The sequence below is a fragment of the Necator americanus genome, chromosome X (assembly GCF_031761385.1).
Source record: "Necator americanus strain Aroian chromosome X, whole genome shotgun sequence".
Taxonomy (NCBI): Eukaryota; Metazoa; Nematoda; class Chromadorea; order Rhabditida; family Ancylostomatidae; genus Necator; species Necator americanus.
In genome coordinates, this window is record NC_087376.1 from 23,917,660 (window position 1) to 23,938,608 (window position 20,949).

General features: G+C 41.6%; 6 protein-coding genes across 6 annotated transcripts in view; all 6 read right to left on the reverse strand.

Moving 5' to 3' along the window:
* Positions 1-6,431: 6,431 nt before the first annotated feature.
* Positions 6,432-6,761, reverse strand: RB195_025166 (uncharacterized protein; the record flags this gene model as incomplete). Its single annotated transcript, XM_064213197.1, has 1 exon — positions 6,432-6,761. The coding sequence occupies one exon, from the start codon at positions 6,759-6,761 to the stop codon at positions 6,432-6,434; it is 330 nt and encodes a 109-aa protein (XP_064069078.1).
* A 9,568-nt stretch (positions 6,762-16,329) lies between these two features.
* RB195_025167 (uncharacterized protein) lies at positions 16,330-16,686 on the reverse strand (the record flags this gene model as incomplete). The annotated part of the gene is made up of 1 exon (XM_064213198.1): positions 16,330-16,686. The coding sequence occupies one exon, from the start codon at positions 16,684-16,686 to the stop codon at positions 16,330-16,332; it is 357 nt and encodes a 118-aa protein (XP_064069079.1).
* On the reverse strand, positions 16,586-20,128 carry RB195_025168 (uncharacterized protein; the record flags this gene model as incomplete). The annotated part of the gene is made up of 4 exons (XM_064213199.1): positions 16,586-16,765; positions 16,816-17,465; positions 18,281-19,027; positions 20,119-20,128. The coding sequence occupies 4 exons, from the start codon at positions 20,126-20,128 to the stop codon at positions 16,586-16,588; spliced, it is 1,587 nt and encodes a 528-aa protein (XP_064069080.1).
* RB195_025169 (uncharacterized protein) lies at positions 16,786-17,331 on the reverse strand (the record flags this gene model as incomplete). Its single annotated transcript, XM_013453225.2, has 1 exon — positions 16,786-17,331. The coding sequence occupies one exon, from the start codon at positions 17,329-17,331 to the stop codon at positions 16,786-16,788; it is 546 nt and encodes a 181-aa protein (XP_013308679.2).
* Positions 17,655-19,411, reverse strand: RB195_025170 (uncharacterized protein; the record flags this gene model as incomplete). Its single annotated transcript, XM_064213200.1, has 3 exons — positions 17,655-17,995; positions 18,281-19,076; positions 19,304-19,411. 3 exons carry the CDS (start codon positions 19,409-19,411, stop codon positions 17,655-17,657), a joined length of 1,245 nt encoding a protein of 414 aa, XP_064069081.1.
* A 148-nt stretch (positions 20,129-20,276) lies between the features above and the next one.
* The window catches only part of RB195_025171 (uncharacterized protein), a gene marked incomplete at both ends in the record, with an annotated part of 35,403 nt that continues 34,730 nt past the window's right edge, over positions 20,277-20,949 (reverse strand). The window contains one exon of the mRNA XM_064213202.1: positions 20,277-20,387. Within this exon, the coding sequence (XP_064069082.1) occupies positions 20,277-20,387 (111 nt within the window). The remainder of the gene's footprint in view (positions 20,388-20,949) is intronic.

The window sequence follows — 20,949 nt, forward strand, 5'->3', positions numbered from 1 at the left end:
CGCAACTACGGAGATCCAAGAAGTTTCGTTACAGGAAGAGAAGGAAGGCAGAGGAAAGGCAAGCTTACTGTGAGTTCAAAAGTAATTCTGATCTCCTAACTATGCTTGGCTTCATTTTTATGGTTAGTGTAGAATTCCTCGTTCCGCCTGCTGACAGATTTGCAGAAAACAAGTGAAATAGCTGGCTCGCCTACAGTGAGTGCCCCATGCGACAAGTCTCTGGACATTTTTGTTCCTTTTTTAAAGGTTCAGAACAGGCTCTAGACGCCTAAATCCTCTTTTTCTTACAGAAGAAACGCGTACGCGTACGAGAATTTTTGGTTCTCTTGAGTTTGAGTTGCTCCAAACTCTCAAATTGTTGGAAGAAACAGAAAGACTCAAGAAGCTGAGCAGAGTTGTTTGAACCTGATCATTTCCACAGCAGAAAACACGGGTAGGCTGTTTGTGTCTTGTTTGTAGGCTCACATTCATCCAAGGAACGTTTCTGTCGGTCACACGCTGTATTAACTCTATGATACGAAAGTTTAAAAAAAAGTGGCGGTGTATACATGTCGGCATCAAATTTGCAACTGGTTCTTCCTTGTCAAGACACATTAGCCTTTCTCTATACTTAGACTACAGAGGGACTTCTGTCCGCGTAGGCATAAAATTATTAATATTAGGGGTTTTTTTTCGGAGAGGAAAAGAACTGAGTTCAACGTCACCTGTATCACCTGTATCACCTCTGCTCCCGTTGTTCGATTTGCTCAAGAGACCACCAGCAATACTTCCATTTGTCCCGAGCGCGCAAAGGTTGTCCAGATCCAAAGGCTGTCGTTGAGATATTAGATCCAACGAGTGTCGTTGCAGTGTGTCCGACCCACCAAATTTTACTTTTCTTGACATATGTGGTAGCGTCTCTGATCTTTTATTGTTGTTCTAGAACTCAGGTTCGAATCTCCTCCTTCACATTCGTTAAGCGGGATACTCCTAGCGTAACCCTTTGAACTGAGCACTTTATGATGTTGATTCCTGCTTGCGAAGCGGCCAGGTTTTCGAAGAGTAGGTCAAAATAGGAACAACGGTGATATTGAATAGGAGAGCACGAAGCCGGATGTTCTTGGTCCTCTTCACTACATCTTCGATGCTCCTATGCGTTCTCCAAACCGCTCGTTTCCTCCTGCTTAGCTCGAGGGATCGAGTCGTTCAATATGTTAATTTCCCGGCCTAGATATGCATAGCTAGAGCGATATGATCTCTCCATTATGCGTGAAGGTTCGAGTCTGCCCTAGTGTTCACCAAACCTTTCATCCCTCCGGAGTCGGTAAATTGGTACCAGACTTGTCTGGGAGGGTAAAAACACTGACTTGACACTTCGGCTGGCCACCGCAAGTCATTGTATAGGCCAGTTACACGTTCGTTAACCTCAAACGATTTTGAATTGAAGTGAACGTGGGGGCGCACTCTAAGCGGATTGATAAACGCAACGCCAGAAACTTTATTCTTTTATTTACTGTGCGTGAGAGGGGATCAGAAACTCATCCGTTTTCCATGAACATTGTCTTTTACAGGATCACCTGAAGACAATTTTTTTTGCACGTTTCATCCAAATCGACCAGCATCCGATTGATGCTTGAAGCTATCACGAGACTAATATGTTATAATCAGGGTCAAGTGTGATGACAAGACACACCACACTTTCGAATACGTCGCTCTTCTTCTTCTTCTTCTCCTTCTGCTGCGACAGCATTCGGTTGCTGCCAATCCAAAATGTGGGAGATTTGGTGTGTTTCGAGGAAATGAAGTAAAAAAAAATTAGCCGAGGAAGAAATGGTAAATGTGAAATTCGGTATCTGACAGAAGCGAAGAAACACCAAGTGATAGATGAAGCAAATTTGCTGAAATGTTGTTGAATTATTCCTACTGAAATATTTTCATTTTTATTTCGAAATCTATTGAATATTTTAAATACTGAATAAAGCACATATTACGACAAAGAAAAGAAAAGAGTCAGGTGTATAGGTCAAATTACCAGACAAACGATGGAAAAACCAAAAAAAAAATCAACATTTTGTTCCGACAGTGTGAATTGGGACGATGCACTTCGACACTCCGCTGACTCTGAGTTTCTGCAAAAGAGGTAGAAACTTGAAACCACTTCTAAAAGAAGAAGAGTTTGATTACTCCCATTTTTTAGCACTAAAAAGCCGTTTTTCCCATCTTTGTCCCATCTAAATTTCAAGGCGAGTAGGAGATAAAAAAAAACAGTGTGAACAGAATCTGAGATTTTGGCAATTAAATCTCATTAAATCCTCTTTTAAACTGATGAAGACTACTTATAATTGAACTTTTCATCTTCTAAAACAAATTTGACGTTTCTATTTCTTTTGCAAAAATTTGCTTCATTGGGGTGTCGTACCTGAGCGCTCCCATTGTTACATTGTCCACACGTTGTATATTTTTAAAACGAAATGTTGGAGCTTCCATATTGCTGTCCTACACCTGAAAATAAATACAATATTGTGCGATTAATGCAATCATTTAAAATTATTTGTTGCAATGTTTTATGATGTATATAATTATATATTCCTGCGTAATGTTTTGTCCTGGTTATCACGCTATCCTTCATCCGGTACTGCCCACCGCACACTGCCTTACGACTCCCTTTCCTTTCAACCCCCTCCCTTTACGACCACCGGTGGGAAGATCCCATCACACGCTTGACCCTTGGTGTAACTGTTGGACTTCAGCCTTCACTCCCATGTTATCTCATTCCACTCCTCGCTCTACGTTTTCAAGAGTTTTCGAGAGAGAATATTTTGGGTGAGATTGTGTTACCTTGTCGAACCCCTCTCTTCACGTCGATTGTGGCATTGTTCAACAATGGGAAAATTTTGGTCGTGACGTTGTTAAATAACTCAGGGTTATATTCATGTAGTAGGAAATTCTTAATTTTCTAGAACTTGGCCGTTTCCGTCTTTGGTGACTCGAATGCTTTCCTCAAATCGATGAGGGGATACAGCGGCATCTTGTACTCTCGCGATAGTTATTTGAGCTTTGAAGCGATGTGTTTCTGATCCATCGTTCTGAGCCCTTTTTTAAAACCTGCTTACTTGCAGGGGTGTCCTTCGTATATGTTCGTTCAATCCCTAAGATTCTTGCCTCTTAGGATTACTCTTATGAAGAGCATGTAGAAGACACACAATAACCAGATTGTGCGATAATCGCGAAAGTTATGTGGATCTTTCTTTCTGTACAACAGCACCGTCTTTCTGGTTTTTCAGTGCTTAGGAACCTTGCATTTCGACAGAAAACAATTCAAGAGCCAGTGTTTTTATAAGAGTTAGCGGCAGATTCTTCAAGTGTTTAGATTTGATTCTGTCGGTGTCGGATTAAGTGCAACTCTTCACCGACATGACAGTGGGAAGGACTTTGAAGAGGGGGACCACTTGGATGAAATGTCCACACTCAATGAGATGTTAATGAGGCAAGCGGATGCAACTGTCGAAGAGATGTGAATGTCATGAATGACCTTTTCCATCTGTAAAGCCTCGTGTGCACGGACGTGAGTTTGTGGTTGTCTGCAGCTCTTGTAGCTCCAAGCTGGTGTATTAGGTCTATAGTTTCCAGAGACAGGTGCCTCTAGTTGGTTTTTCCTCGCTTTCCTCGCACAGTCACGAAGATGTTCTACAAGACGACCATTTTCGTCGTCGATGACGCAGATTGCGGTACCTTCCAAGAAGCAGACTAGCGAGGCGAAAAGTCCCGGTCCTTGAAGAAACCTTAATCCCATCAGTCTTGATGGTTTGATGGGATTTAGTTTGTGAACTTTGCGGCTTTCTCTACTCTCCGTGTGAAGAAAAGTTCTCTCAAAGGAGGCGATAGTCCGATCCCGTATAGAATTTTCCGCATAATAGTTACATCCATTAAGCAATAACTTATACTGACAGTGATGTGGCAAGTTTTATCACAGTACTCTCCACCAGGCCATAGATCTAGATATAATGTTCTTTAGGCGTTCTTCTGGGATTAATTTAACGTCAAAGTCGCTAATAATGGACCTTGAGAAAGTGTGCTCTTCTCTCTAGAGTTGTTTCTGTCTAAGTCTATACAGAAAGCTTTGACTTTTCTTCGTGGCCTGATGTTAGGGCGAAAACAAAGAAGTTTGTCAAAGCTGATCTTGAACCACATCTTCTCACATGTATTCTCATTCGTAGTGGTTTGTATAACAGTACCATGCATAAAATATTAAAATCCATGTGGAGGTTGCAGGCCTCTGGTCCCAGGGATTTTGTACGAGAGATGAATTCCCGAATGGACAAGTGGAATTTGTTTGATGAAAGCGACTCCAAACCACCTCCTTGGCATCTCCTCTCCACTTGATTGCAGGCTTTTGATTGGACCGATGTAAGGAGTTTAAGAGCATTATGAATGACTCTTGACACAGCAGAGACAGGGGGTTCGTTTCCTGAATCCACCTGCGTCTCTGCCCAGGTACAATGTTGCTTTTGGTTTTTAATTAGCTCTCTATTCCCATCCTGAGACGCGCCACGTAGCCTCGTGACGTACCGGCTGTGATTTCTGTAGTGAGGGAGATCAGTGAGTTGAACTTAGATTCAAAATATTAGAATTATCAGTCAAAAAGGTTAGATGTGAAAGCAGTATTGGGAAACAATGTGATGAAAAGAAAATTTTGAATGTCGTTGAATCTGTACAGTATTTATATGGAAAAAAGCTGTATTATGTTGAGCTACGCACAACACACTGGTTTCCGTTCAAACCATATGAACTTACCTAAGAAATTTAACAACTGCTTCTAACAATTGTTAATTATTTTTGTCTGGTAGGTTGCTATCATAATAGTTCCTTCTATGAAAAGGTGTTTGCAGACTGCTGAGAATGTAACATTTCAGTTGGAGACGTCGTATATTATGTAATGAGTCATCTAATGTTTTCGTTTGGACGTTTAGAGTAGTAAGAGGATTTGATTCTGAACGGAATTATTAGCGGACGAAGAACGGGGTATGTATTGCTATTTACCTGCTCATGTTAGCGATTTGTTGTGAACGTTGATCATTCAAATTGGTAAATAAGACGATGGATGAGGAATGTGTCCAAACATGGAAGAGCCGCTTCATTAAAAGGTGAATTCCAGAGAAACACTGTCGTCACTTGACAGCAAAATTTCCAATGGAGCAGTCCTACGAAAACTTTATTTTGAAAGTCATAACGTGGTTCGTATATAGTCGTCTGTTCAAAATTTAGTTTCCGACTTTGATTACTGCGTTTTGCAAGTCAATGACGATCTAATATACATAGGATGTCTTGGTATTAGTTGCACACCTTCCTCTGACTAGAGTGCCACGCGGGATTATTCGCCGTCACAATATATTGGACTCTCTGTGCCAAGTAACCTCAAACTTGGGTAGTTAGACCTTTATTGTAATACAAGCCTGAACGTCCGGCTATAGCCGGACATCATGCTTTTCTTGCTGTTCGCTTCGTTCGCATTCACCGATCAATAAGAAATAACAGTAGCGACATTTTTGTAGGATTAAAATTGCTTTTTTCTATCAAAGCTTTCTCCAATTTTTTTTTTAAATCCAAAAGCATAGATGGAATATTTTCCCTAAACACGTCAGTTCTATATTTAGAGAACAAACAAACTTGATTTTACATCTATGCTTCTCTCAAATCTCCACAATTTGGAAGCATTATTCAAAGTATGAGTTTCCTCCGTTCTCAACTATTAGCAAAGAACGATGCGCTAACATGAAATGACGTAAATATCACTATCGTAGTGATAAAAATAACGTCCTACGTCACATCGTGTAAACTGTTGACAACTATGCATTGTATTTGATCAGCCGTTTCCTTTTTTGAAGAAAGGATGTTAGCAGCATCGGGAGACATGCTGGGAAATAGATATGCAAAGGGACCATAGAAACCCATTCTACCGCCTGAGGGTCCCGCGCACCAATCCGACGCAGTGAAACCCGTCTCTACCTCTCTATAGCTTTGTGGCACCGGCGCATCATTTGGACCCTGTGGGACGAAGGTGGAGTGCTCGCCTATCAGGTGCGTGGCAATGGTTCGGCACCTCACTGGAGCAGAGTTTTGTATCGTTGTGGAGTATTTTCGTGACACACACACGGACTAAGCGCGTTATTATATAGCATGATAAGCAAGTGCATTACTGAAGAGATTTACTGAAGAGATGTAGAGTTGAAGAAGAAAGGCAGGACGCAGGCGGCATCGAATGAAGAAGAGGATTCTTGTTAGGGAGGGTGAAGGGAGGAGGGCTACATACTGTACAAACCGTCCGACACAGCTCCATTGTGTTTGCTAGGTTCCCAGGAGTTGGTGCAGCCGCACTAGAAGAAAGGAGTCGCGCGAGATCCACATTCACATCTGCGGAGAAAGAGTTCTCATGGCACTTTCGAAACCTCTGTCTAAACGAGAATACACGAAGTTTGTAGATCTAAGAGTGGAGAGTGAATAACGACGCTGGAGTCGTTACACTCTCCAGGGCGAAGAAGTAAGACGCGAACGACTGCGTTTTGTGAGCGCAATGCATTGCCGAAGACGACTGTGGCTTCTCGGGTAATGACTTTTGCGACTACTGAAGCGTTCTCTGTTTCGTATGAGTTGTCGACTACGACTATGGGCTCTTCTGGTATTGATTTCTGCGGCTTCGCTGACGCTGTTCCTCCTAGAAATGTCTTATCCTGAGCAAACTCGATTTCATTTCTTTCAGTTGATCGTGTCTGCTTTTGGTGCATTGTTACGCCGTAGTTCTTCTTCCATGTCTTTTTTATGATAGAGCTTTTCCTATCAATGGCTAGAATTCTTGTGCACTAAAGGAACTGATATGTGGATATCTACTTGTTCACCTTTACAGTTCACTCAGAAAGAGAACCCGCACGAAAATAAGCCTAGTACTTCGAATGCAAGCATCATGTGCACTCTGTGGATGCATCTTGCACTGGCTCCGGTTGCAGTGCTTAGAAAGATTGAAAAGATTGTGGATGCGCTTTTTACGTGCGGAATCAACAATTCAAGTTAGCATCTTAAAGAATTAGATGTGAGCTATTCTGTTGTTTGCCTGCACACACTCTATGTATGAGGATTTCTCATTGGAAGGCAGGTTCAGTCAGCGCTTCCCTCGCCCTTGACGTGGTGGTTCTTGAGGCATCACGCATGACTGCGAAGCTTGAGCGTAGGTTACTGCATTCAATCAATAGGGTACCTAAACTATCAGACCCTATGAATAATAATTCTAACTTAACAAACCCTTTGTTTTTCATACCTTTCCACCAGATCTCTGCAAAGGTTGCTATGGCTGCTGGCGTGGCACTTCATGGCAAGCTAAACTACTGAGCTCTAATCATAGTATTTGATTGAAGACTAACTCATGAACGCTTTTCAAGATCGATAAGTGAACATAGAAGGACTGCTTTTTGCATTTAATCACGGGTTATATTGTAAGCTGTTTGCAAGTTTTCTCTTGCGCATGGAAGCCATTGAATGATCCATTTAAAAAAAAAACTTTGAAAAGAACAAACAAAAAAAAAAACAGAAACAGATATATTCTCTTAACTAAAATGCAGTGGTTTTTTTGTTGCAAAAAAAAAGTTTGAAAAGAATGAATTTCGCTTCAACCCACGACAATTGGTCGTGAAGTGATATTTAACTATGTGCTTCTTTTCTTTAGTAGGCGGTCGTTGTCACATTCGTTGTCAAAACTGTCATCAATGTCTTCCACCGACTACATTTTAACCCCTAATTTTAGCGCGATAATTAACGCAGTGTACAGTGTTAACGCTGCGCAATTGTTTTTTTTCTAAAAAAGATATCTCGACAAGATTCAATATCTCATTCTTAGTGAATCACCTCACTACTTATTTTTTTATACCGACTTTTTTTGAGCTACGATCAATTCAACATGTGGAGTATATCCGAGGTGCTTGAAATATGCTTTGCTACAAATAAGAGATTTTTTCGAAGCAAATTTTTCGCATTTGAAAAACATTCCTGATCAAAATTTGCTAGAATTTGCTCCTTTGCCAGGCTCTCGGGTTGAAATGCAGGATGATTTCACTGTTGTCAGGTTATTGCATTGTGCAGCCCTTCAGACTGCATACAAAATATGTTTTCTGTTCTCTTTGTTCTCATCTCCTGTATAGGAGTCTTCAGAAACTATACCCCAACTTGTTTGATGCACTTTGTATCACTGTCAATAGAGCCAACATTAAGACGGCTAAGATCACTGGAGTCGCATGAACCACCATTATCTGGCTCTTCAGGAATCTTAGGAATTTTTGTTTTTGCATGTATGGAATTGAAAATATCTTGTTCCTGTGAAGTAAACAACTTCGGGGATCAGAGTATGTGCACTATCCAGGCGGTAACCTCTAGCAACGATCGATTCAATAAGTTATTTTTGCACTTTCGTCGCAACACTACCTCATGGCGTTTTGGAGATGTAGGACGAACGTCTACGGATGTATGTGATTACGGTTATTGCTACATTGTGGGCAGTATTCTCAGGCAATCATTGATTTTCTAATGTACCAAGAAGGGCAGGTTTTATTGCGCAGCGAAAATATACCACAGTGGAAGACTCGAAAAAGATCAATTTCTGCTTGCGTTTCATAACCGACAACTTGAGTAGAGTGAGTCAAATGAAAACTGTGGAAGTACCTACCACAAATCGTGGTTAATTTGGGATAGAATGCACGATCGCCTCTGCCTAACTCCAACCTGTGTAAAATGCCCATTCAATATTACAGACGGACGACTGCATATGTTCTAGTGTAGTTCATTTAATTTCGCGCAAGACATGTGGAGAACAACACATTCGTGAGGCAGAGCGGCTCCTTTGTGTTCGTATTAAACAACATCTAAATGAGGTGAAACACTCAAACGCAGCAACACTACTCGGAGCTCATCGCAGACAATGTCATGAAAATGCTTCTTTCTGCATAACTACCACTATCTTATTGTACGAAATTGTGGACAGCAAAACTTTGGAGTAGTTTTGGGCAAACTGTAAAGGACCAAAGATGAATAGCACGGAAGAGTGCACAGCCGTAACCCACGAACTGGCTCTGTATCAATACGTTTGCGAGTTTTGATCTGCAAGGTGATATGCGGGTCGCATCCTAATAACTGCGAGTGGAGCGATTCTATCATGCGGAGATCCGCAAATATCACCGCAACGCAGCAACTTAGGTAAGCGCAACGATTTGGGCTCTTTTGGTTTTTAGTTTCGGATGTAGTATCTAATGGAATGATGATTTTTTTTTTGGATGAGACATTTGAAAGTATCTGCTACAAGCGTACTGTCTTTCCAGACCCAGACGAAGGGACCGACTCCAAAATGCTAGCCGTAATAAAGAGTGTCAACAGTCTTGGCTCTTGCTTCACATTGATAATCGTCAAGTGACCGATATTACTGATATTAACCTACTTTTGCGAATGCTGCTTCAGGTCCAGTCGCATTCTCTGTCTGTCTACAACCTGGCCGACGATTTAAGCAGCAAGTATATGAAGGGTTGAGGCAACAGCAAACAATCGTTAGGACTGGCTTAGTCACGCAACTACGAGGTACACACAATCTCTTAGTACACGTGAATTTTCAAAAGGGTCTGACGGAAAAAATGCGCAGTACGAAGTTACTTGCTATGACTGTTCCCATAAACTCAGCGGTTTGGTGCACCACCTCTCATAGGATTATATCGATATTGTGCAGAAATATCTACCTTGTCAGTGGGAAATTTATCCGAGAGATGGCGACTTATCTGAAGATTGTTTACTTATCTGTAGCGATGTGGACAGCATACAACACTTTTAGACTTCTCCTGATTCTGCTACTGTATTCATCTTTTCTTTCTTTAGCTGGCGGCAAAGTGGAAATGCTGTGACAATTCCAGTGAATTCCTCGAATGTCTTTTATCCTATGAGGTGATGTGGAAGCGTTTTTGCAGTGACATTGCGACCTTCCTCACACGTAAACATTTTTGCTTTTGCTATATGTGCAGTGGCAGACAGTTTCTTCTTGCCGAGCTTTTCATCCGATTTTCCATTCTTCTTTGATTAAACCTGGAACATATAATCAAAATTGATGTAAAATAAAGTTCCGTTTAGAAAATACGGAAATTGCACAAAGAAAATTTGCAGTCCACGATTTACTAGCAATAACATGGCAAACGTTTAGCAATTTTTCATTTCTTGCATTGTATTCTTTTGCTTTCTTTTGTTCTTCTTTTTTCACGTTCTACACTCTCATAGCAGAATTCTTTATATAAGATATGTCTGGAAGGCAAGAAGTTGTTGTTCCACCATTGTTTTCGTTCTACACTTTCTTAACAAATTCCTCTTTTTATTAGGCTAGCAATTTATGTCTGTTACACTTTGCAACATTTATTTTTCATTTCAAACAGTTTATTCTCATATAATTAACTTTCAATCACTAGCGTATGCTCCATCGATATCGACAACATGATAACGTCTAGGTACATAGTTTGTAGGTTCTCTCCTTGGGAAAGCACGGTGACCTGCGATCAAAAAATGACTGAGGGTCCGTTTTGAGATTATCCTCATCAACAAAGCGCAGTCCTTCCAGATGATGAGCCAGAGATCGGAACAAGTGACAGTCGGTCGATGCAATGTCCGGCCTGTTTGGCGAATGGGTCCAAGTCAGAAATAATCAGGGCGGAAGAATACAAATGGCGCACTTCGAAAAAAATTTTTTTAAGAGTCATGTGCTTGCATTGGAACTCTTCAGTCAGATACCGGAATGTATAGCAAAGTTTCTCTTCACTTAGTTCTTTTAGACGACTTTCGTCGAAGGTGGATCGTCCGGTATGAGACTCATCCTCCAGAGATGAATTTCTATGCTTGAAGGGCTGGAACTATACGTGCACTGTCATTTGAGTGACCCTTCCATTACCTATCAGCATGTTGATTCTCGTTCCTGGCTATCTCTCTGACAACCTTAGATGAAGCTCGTAAAGTATGAGTAAGATGTAAAGTATTCTTCTGGTGGTGCTGTACCTTTACCTCGTAAAGTACGTTCACGAGGTAAAGGAACAGTACCACCAGAAGAACCCATCAAGGGGGAGTGTTAATAATAGAATAATATATGATAAGAGTACCTAGGATAGATTAATAGTCTGAAGTATGGGTTAATAGGTCAACGTAATAAATTCCTTGGGCTTAATTTTTGAATTGTAAAAGAAATTAGTTGCTAGCCTGATAGATATGAGTGAAGAAAGAATTTGCTTTAAATAAACAAGAGTTACTTGTCGAAGGTGTTTTTTCGGGTACAAAAAAGAGAGGATACTGCTGTCCGTTATAATGTTAATCCAATGGCTGTTACTAGTATTTGTCAATGTTTCGAAATGCAGAAATTTACCGTGATGATTCCTAGAAGGGACGACCAAGGAAAACTATTGAAGGAATTGCTATCAAGGCTCTAAGAGAAGTTGATAATAACTCATATCTAGCCAGTCGATGTTCAAAAAGGTCCAGCTAGATTCTCAAAGATTTGAGTTTTTCAACTTGGCTTATTTGCTAACAGACTGTTTGATAGAAGATTCTGTAAACCGTTGGTTTCCGTGAAGAATAGAATAACACAAATATCATCTGCAAAACTGTTGATGTATTGGGCGGTTGGACGCATTTTTGCTTCAGTGATGTGTGAAGAGAAGTTTATGCTGTTCGGAACCGGTTAGCAAACTTATGCTCAGTCCGCACACAATATGTGGTAGATTTAATCCTAAATATAAAATTCCCGCTGTGAATGAGTTCCTACTATTCTGTTCAATGCAAATTCACTTCTGGAAGTACTACTTGGGTTATTAAATTCTTCACAGAAATCAACGGTTTCCTGCGGTGGTTTTGAACAAAACTGTCCGCCAGAGTAAAGACGACGCCATGTCCTGGAAGACACATCAAACCCTTAAAAATTTCTACCATATCATTTTAAACATTGACTGCAGTTAAAGGTGAATTACCTACAAATTTTTATTTTGCGAACAATCCTATCAGTAGTTCTCTTCGCTAGGTGATTCCATAGATTCTTCGTGAAGAATTTTTTCTTTCTGAAAGTGGAAAGCGCCCAACCTCCGTCCGAGGTGTTTTCAATGATTCAAAGATTTTCTTTGCAGAAAGAAGAATTTTCTTTCTGCAATTTTCACCTTTTTTTAACAGTATTACATTTCTTATATCACTTCATTCGCTTTGGTCTAAAGCCGGACTTCAGGCTTATTTTGGTGTTCGACTCGCTCGCCTTCACCGATTCAAGAAATAATAGTAGCGACATTTTCTGGAAAATTAGAATTGCTTTTTTCTATCAACGCTTTCTTCAATTTTTTTACCCGGAAATTTAAGCACAGATGAAAGATTTTATGGTTTTTCCTTAAACGCTCGGTTCAATACTTGGGGAACAATCGAGCTTAATTTTATCTTTATGTTTCTCTCAAACCTCCAGAATTTGGAAACATTACTCGAAGTATGAGTTTCCTCAACTATTAGCACAGCATGATGTGCTAACATGGAATGACGTGAATATTACTACCGTAGTGACAAAAATAACGTTCTACGCCACATCGCGTAAACCGTTGGCTACTATGTACTGTATTTAAGCAGCTGTTCGCACGTGCGTCTCCTCTTTTTGAAGAGAATATGTCAGCGACATCAGGAGACATGCTGGAAATAAATATGTGAAGGAACCACAGAAACCCATTCTACTGTGCTGGGGCTCCCGCGCACCATTTCAACCCCGCTGGATCCGTCACACCCATTTTACAGCTATCTGGCTCTGGGGCACGAATTCGACGCCATAGTACTCGACTCACACAATTTTACCGCCTTAGGGCACCAGCGCACCTAACCGACCCCATGGTATTCCCTCTCTTTTTGGAATTTCTTGACGAGACACACACATACACAAACGCACACACGTGACAGAATAAGCCCGTTATTATATGGCATGGTAGTTTGCAAATTTGGAAGTAGGCATCTACATAAAAGTTTATTTACCCTCACTACCATATGAGAGAAACTAACTTGCCTTATCAGGGAAAGCATACATAGTCTTATAGCTTTCGACAATGGTGAAAAGGTAGAGTTCTCGCCCAACAGGTGCGATGGTTCGGCACCTCACCGGAGCATAATTTTGCATCATTATGGAGTATTTTCGTGACACACAGACAAACACACACACACGTTATTATATAGCTGTAGGTATATATATATAGTTATATGATGATATATATACCAGATTTAACCAAAGCGAATGAAAAACTGAAGGGAAAGTTCAAAAAATCGCTTACCTTTTGTTCGCTACTTTATGTTCACACATTCTCGCGTCCATTCTTCTTTCCTTATCACTAAATTATTGTAATTTCGCGTGGGTTTCTCAAACATACTTGTTTACGAAGCAAAGGGATTGCTATCGCTACGTGACCCGTGCACAATGATGTTGTTGGCAAACGGTTCTTACAGCGAGAATATAATAACTAGTGCTTTTGAATTAGTGTGTAGTGCAGCGCTGCGTGAATAGATGATAATAGAACGTCTTTGCCATTTGAGCAGACAACAAAAGTAGCATCCGATAAAATAGGTGCAACACGCAGTGGGGGTAAAGTGATTCGTGGACAAACTCATGTTTTAAGCAACTGTTTCACTTGCTTCACTATCCATGTGTTAACTTATTTGACTTTGTAGGAGGAACTGATTAATGTTAGTTTTGAACGTGAAGATTTGAATCACCCATTTATTTCCCTCCGTGAAGGAATTTCGGACGGTTAGTTAGCTACATGGTGTCCCTGAGGTGGCGAATAGTAAATGTGCGGTAAAGCAGCTTTTTGCCTGACAGCAAGTAAAAAGACTCTCGTAGACTTTCGAGCATACCTCCGATAACGATGGAGTGTATTCTGTGCAGATTCAACGTCGTTGCAACCTAAGTAGTTGACTTTGCTTACTTACCGCTGATCACGTATCACCGGCTAGGATATAATTCACGAGCTATTAAATTGTTTTGAAGAAAACCAAGAGGAACTCTCCAAGACTAACCAAGGAGTACAAGGCAAAGATGCATTTAATAGCTTCAAATTACGTGTATGAGAATTCTCGTTGAAGAAAAGGAAGAAAGGGAACATCCCAGCTGTCAAGAAAAACAGGGACTTGTTGCAGCCTAACTTGTCTCCATATGAAAATTACGAATAATGTTGGTACTTGTGAAACAATGAATAAATAGGAACGGAAGAAGGTGATAAAAACCTAGTCGTATGGATGGTAAATAGATGCTTTAGAGAGGACCCTTCTGTATCATTGACCTCTTATGGGAAATAAGAACATATTTAAAAAATCCTGAACTTCCTTAAGGCCATGTCTAAACAAAATTAACTCGTTCTCTCTTTCAGTAGACCATCACACAAAACGTCATGCATTATTAACTACATTGTTCTCTAAATGATTGAATAATGTTGACAACTCTCGCTATTCTTCTTTTTATATTTTCTTGTTACTGCGTAATCCTCCTTCGTCTTGAATAAAATCTCTATAATTTCTAGAAAGAAAACCTAGTGTGGGATTCAGGTTACTAAAAGTAAATGAGAAAAAAAAAACAAATTGGAAAGACAATTCTTTCAATCAAACAAAAGTTTTTGTTTTCTGCTTAGATTCTACGCGCGTATTCCTGAGAAAATTTATTTATGAAACACTATAAAAGAATATGATTAAGTTTAGACATGTCATTGCTTGATCTCATTCGGTAGGTTTGATACCGATGCTATTCAGAGTGATGCTGTATTGCTAAAATCACGAGAAAACTAAGAGACTTTTGGTATAACACGATTAAATTTCCTTGATTCGTGAAAAAGAATTTCTTAAATTATACGATTAAAAGGAGAGACGAAAAGGATGACTAGTTACACTCATCATATGAGCATCCCTCTAGCCTTTGTGAGGTTCAAAACCATCCAAAAAGTCCAAGTAGCATTGTACGCGGCTCATTTCAGCCACGAACGTCGCAAGGTCCTCTGAAACAACATCCAACAAGCGTGGAAGAAGCTTATGGTACTTCTACGACTTTCTGTAATGATTGCAGATGTGGAAGAAAAGTAGGGTGTAGACCCACTTTCTACATCACCTAGAGCAGCCCTGTTCAAGAGCCAGATGTCGACAGTTATGAACAGCTGACGGCACGAGTTGAACGTTTGCGGCCGAGAAGACGCGGACATCAACGCTGGTAGAAAGCTTTGCCAACTGCTTTTGTCCGTAAGTTATGCATTGGATTACCTCTCTTGTAGAAGTTACTTCACTCTTGCAGAAAGAGAGAAAACCGCAAATTTTCAAAACCGTCATCAACAAAAATCCTCCGCTTCAGTAGCTCCCTCTGATAAGATAAGACAATGGACAACGTTGACAAAGAATGTGATTGGCCACCTCCACGACTGTACCTGAAAGTAGGAGAGTTTGCATGTAATCAAAAAACGCCTGTCTTTGAAAACTGTCGAGCTGATAAGTAGACTTGAAGTTCAGCAGGTAACAACTAACTCAAGTTCAAGCTCACTATGATTTGGTGAGATGTGATAAAGAAAAAATAGAGGAGAGAAGAGCAATAATTTCAAGGAAAGAAAGAAGATTTGTTACGTCCACCGCTGATCTCGTCGTTATTTGAAAATCCACCCATTGCAAGACAAAACAACAGCTCTCGAAAACTCATACAGAAATCCCTTGATGGAGAAGGAGGATAGTGGAAATCTTTCACGACTTCTTTTCAAATCCCATGAATAGCTGTGTATACTCACCCACTTCCTTGCAGTCTGATAGCAGATGGACGTACTATTACTGAGCGACTCTTCCAAACGCTGACATGGGATAATGTCACTGAGGAATCAAAGACGGACATCTGAAAAACCTAATGCCTAACCTAGTCGACACACTGGGAAGGATCGCAACACAGTACCAGTGGGAGTAGAACATTTCTGAACTGTAAGAAAGTTGTAACACTGTTTTTGTGAAAGCGCCATTCTCAAGAACAAACAGCCAAGACTGGAACTGGACATATTAGCAAACTTTCCTTGTTGGACGTCGCATTAATTTCGTTTCGATGAAATACTTTAAATGATGAAATTGAACACATCAAGTTTAACGTGGCATATAAAAGTCTCCTTAAAACCCTTAATTTCAGGTGACAAATTGCCGTGAAGTGTTCACTTCGATAATTTCTCGTGGATAAGTGGTTTATAAAGCGGAATGATCCCAGTCACGTAAATATTTGAAATCTGTACGCTTTCGATTGATTTGCTTGAGCTGTTGCCAAAATTGGTATTGATCTTAATTTATTTTGTCCCGCGTTGTTGCAGGGTCCGCTTTTCTGCTTCTTGTCTTCCATTTGGTTCTATCTATTGCATCAGCCGTACACAAACGTGCATCTATCATATCCAGCTTCACACGGTCTAACCAGCGAATCTTTGGCCTCCCACGCGGCCTCACTCCTGAAACGTCGAGCCTGAAAGCGGTTTTGGCAACAGAATCTTCCTCCCGCCGCAAGACGTGACCAAACCATCTCAGTCGCGCCTCCTCCATCTTCTCAGTTATCGGGACGACGCCGAAGATGGAACGTACAGTGTCGTTGGATACTTTCTCTTTTAGCGTTACACCTATCGTCCACCTCAACATCCGCATCTCCATAGCGTGCAGCACCCTTTCCAAGGCTTTCGTCGTCGGCCAGCACTCGCATCCGTAAAGGGCAACAGGACGCACAACCGTCCTGTAGATCTTCGAATTCAGTCAAACAGGGACTTTCTTGTCGCACAGTACCCCTGTTGCCATTTTCCATTTCATCCATGTCGCATTAACACGTGCTCGACCTTCTTGATCAATGTCGCCTGTGCAAGTCACTTTGGATCCAAGGTACTTGAAACAGTTCACCTTGTTTAATTCGGTGCCATCGAAACGAACTGAACTATCCTCTATCCTTGGTCCGCACTCCATGTACTCAGTTTTTGATGTGTTGAGGCGCAATCCATATTGCTGCAGCTGATCCTTCCAAGACTGTACTTGTTTCTGAAGATCATCTCGAGACTCCGACTCGAGCATGACATCGTCGGCAAAGAGTAGAGTCCACGGATGCTGATTCTGGATTTCCTTCGTTATCGTGTCCATGCACAGTATGAACAGCAGAGGTGAGAGGGATGAACCCAAATGAGCCCCTACTTGTACAGGGAATGGACTGCTTGTTCCAGCAGCACATCGTACAACGCTGGTAGGCTTCGCATAAAGTAGCTTCGTCCACCGCACATATTCTTCTGGTACTCTATGCGACCTCATGGACATCCATAACAGCTCATGTGGGACACGGTCGAAGCTTTCTCGAGATCGAGAAAAGCAAGATGCACACTGCGGTTCTTCTCTCGATGTTTCTCCAGGAGGATTCGGACAGCATGGATAGCATTTATAGTGCTGCGGTCCTTCACAAAGCCGCACTGGTTGAGTGAAACGCTAACAATTTTCCTCAGACGAGCTGCCAGCACACGTTCAAAAACCTTCATCGTATGGCACAGCAGTCGTATAGGCCTGTACGAGGTGCAGTCAGCAATGTCTCCTTTCCCTTTCCAGACAGTCACGGTCACGGAAGTTTGGCAAACGTCTGGAGTCCGTCATTCTGCAACGATCTTGTTAAATAGAGTTGCGAGCCACACGGACCCTCGATCTCCTAGCAGCTTCCAGACATCAGCAGGTATGTCATCAGGACCGGTTGCGTTGTTCGACTTTATTTTTGCGAGGGCAGCACTGACTTCGACGGCAGTAATTGGTAGAACAGGACCCTCGACGCTGGGAACAGTTGGGATGGGAGGATGACAGAACTCTTCATTACACAAGTGATTGTAGTACTCTCGCCACCTCTCCAGGATCTGACCAGAGCGGCGCGGAACTCCATCAGCTCCCTTAACGATCTTGGTGTGCTCCATATCCAATGTTGAGCGATGACGAGCTCTGACTAAACGATACACTGCCCGCTCGCCTTCTCTGGTAAGCACCCCGATCTTCAGGCTGACGCGTCCTCCACCAGAGCTTATACTTGGACTTCTTCTCACGAATTGCCGCCTGAACTTCCTCGTTCCAAAACCACGTAGCCTTTTGTACCTTGGGCTTACCTAGAGTCGTTTTTCCCAGAGTGTTTTCAGAGCGGTCAAGCGTATAACGCTGGAAGTAGACGACCACATTTCCTCCACACTAGAGTAGTGTGGGGAAGTGTAGATGGAGCTACGGACGCAAAAAATACCTCCTTTCGATCCTTCAGATTCCACCATTTGATGCGCGAGCAGATGGTGTTGGGCAGCGACATGGTCTGTAGGGATGACTTTTGAATCCTGCAGAAGTCGGCGATCTCGTCGGCGTAACATCCAGAAATCTATTTGTGTTTCACGACCGCCCCTAGTGTACGTGATCAAATGCGATTTTCTTTTCCGATACTGCGTGTTAGCAATGATCAAGTCACTTGCAACAGCATACTCCAGGTTTTTTTTTCGCAACCCGTCGTCGTTACGAGCTCCATAGCCGTATCCATCATGACAACTCTCGAATCCGTCTTTCCGAGAACCGACAAGTTCATTGAAGTCTCCTCCGATTAAAAGTACTTCTTCGCCTTGCAGGGATTGGACGTACTGCTCCAGATCCTCCCAAAAGCTTGCCTTCTCTTCTTCACTACAGCCCGCCTGTGGCGCATAAGCAGAGACGACTCGCAATTCCACTTCTCCTGTGTCTACTTTTACAGCCATCAGGCGATCCGATAGTCGATCCACTGCTGTGACGCTGTTTCTAAACGACTCATTCAATATGATACCAACACCATTGCGATTTGATGTGCCGTGGTAGATGAGCTTGTAGCCGTCGCCGAATTCCCTTGACTTGGAGCCTTTCCAGCGAGTCTCCTGTACACAACATATGTCAACACGGCGTTTCCTGAGACTGTCTGCCAGTTCACGACTTCTTCCAATAAGCGTCCCAACGTTAAGTGTTGCCAAGCGCGCTGGATGTTGCTGGCGATGGCGGACTTTGGCTTTGGCCGGCTCCGTCCTCTAGCCGGTAGCCCTCGCATATTTGCCACAACGCGCGTCGCTTCTGGGGTACGCCCTAGCTTCTGAAGAACACATAGTAGACATTAGCAGTATAACGCGAAGGGGTGTTGTCCTCGGTCGGCTTGTCGCACTAGCAAGCTAGCAGCCTGGCACCGGAATCGTCGTACTACCTCCTCACTTAGCTAGCCTGTAGCCTTGGCCCAAGGACCGGGCTACTAGCCGGACACCTTTGTGGCATGGTTGAACCTGCCGAGACGAAGTCTCGCCACCTTAGCTGCCCCACGGCCAGGGCCACCGCTGCGCCGCTTTGAGGCGTGAGGTAGGATTTGCAGCATTGATCTTAATTTATATGTTTTATAAATTATGTATTTGTGTCTTGTTTTTACAGTGCAGTCAAGCGATATTTCTTCTTATAGAGAATAAAGAATTGGAACATTCTTCAAAATTATCTTGCTGATATCTTCCAAATTTTTTTATTATTCTTGAATAGCCTGATGTTTGCGTACTTATATATGTTAATATTTCGTTCTTGCCATGATGTAGTAGCTGTCCTAAGTCAGAAGAAACGTCCAATTTTTTTTAATTTTCCTTTTATTTCAGTGCTCAATTTTCATGTTCAAGAACAACATGTTTCACTTGTCATTTGCGTTGCAAGGAGTTAATGTCGTAGAACTGTTCTCTTCCTGTTCTTAATTTGGAGAATAACATCGGATTGAAACCAATTTAACACAATATACCACTATGTTCCAGACGTTTTTCGTTATCTTCCATTTGAATGATTAGCTGGTTCAAAAAGAAGAACATTGTGACTATTACAGTGACAATTTTTTTTTTCGAAAAACAAGTAGTCAAAATGTGAATGTGACGCAATAACTGTGTTATCTTTATGATCCCAATTTCTTTGAACATTTAGCATCTTCGAGTAGGAAATAAAAACAAGATCTTTCCGCCATGCACGACCCAAATTATAGTCATTTTCGCGTTTCGTATCACAGTTTGCTTATGAAAATACTAACGAAGAAGTGATAACATCGAAACTTACCGAGTACCATTGCAAAAAAAACAACGAAATATCATTATGCTTAAAGATAAAATACATATCAACGGACAGTGAGCGACCTCAAACAAATGAGAGGAAATGTACAGAACATGTCGATGGACAACCAAACACACTTCAATTAAAAATTTGGTTCTACTTAATTAAAACGAGGCCCATTTATGCTCTTGGGGCTTGCTAGGTCTCGATTCTAGAGCACTAACACAGCGTATCTCTAATTTATCAGCGAAAAGATCGTCCGACGACAGAATAACCTGCAAATAAGAAAAAATTTTATGAGCTTGCTTCATATCCGTAATCGGCGTAAAACTTGCTGTATCGTAATGATCCTTAGTGCCTTCGGTGAAAGGTAACAAAATGCGAGAAGCTCCTCGGAGCTTTTTTATTTTCATTCTCCTTAGTTTTTCTATTTTGTCCCATATAAGAATGTAAGAATGGATAACGTGCTCTGAGTAAGGTCCTTTTGCATTGGTTTCATCGTCATCTTTGCTCGTAAGATAACTTTTAGGTTCATGCAAATCCACGTTCCGTCGTATTTTTGAGATTGCGCGCGATCACATCCTTCTTGGTCCTAATAATAGGAAAATTCTGTGTTTGCGCATTTAATATGTAGCTGGGTCTGATCCCAGGGCATCCTTTCAAAGAGTTCATTTTGCAGACATTGACTGGATTTCTACCCGAATTTTCGCGTAGTTGTGCATGCTGAGCGTTCTTCAAGGGTGGACTTCGCAACTATTACGATGAAAAAAAAACGCTGATCATGCAAATTTGCAGTGGAAGTGGAGGAGTCAGGTTCCTACAAACTAAACTGTCGCT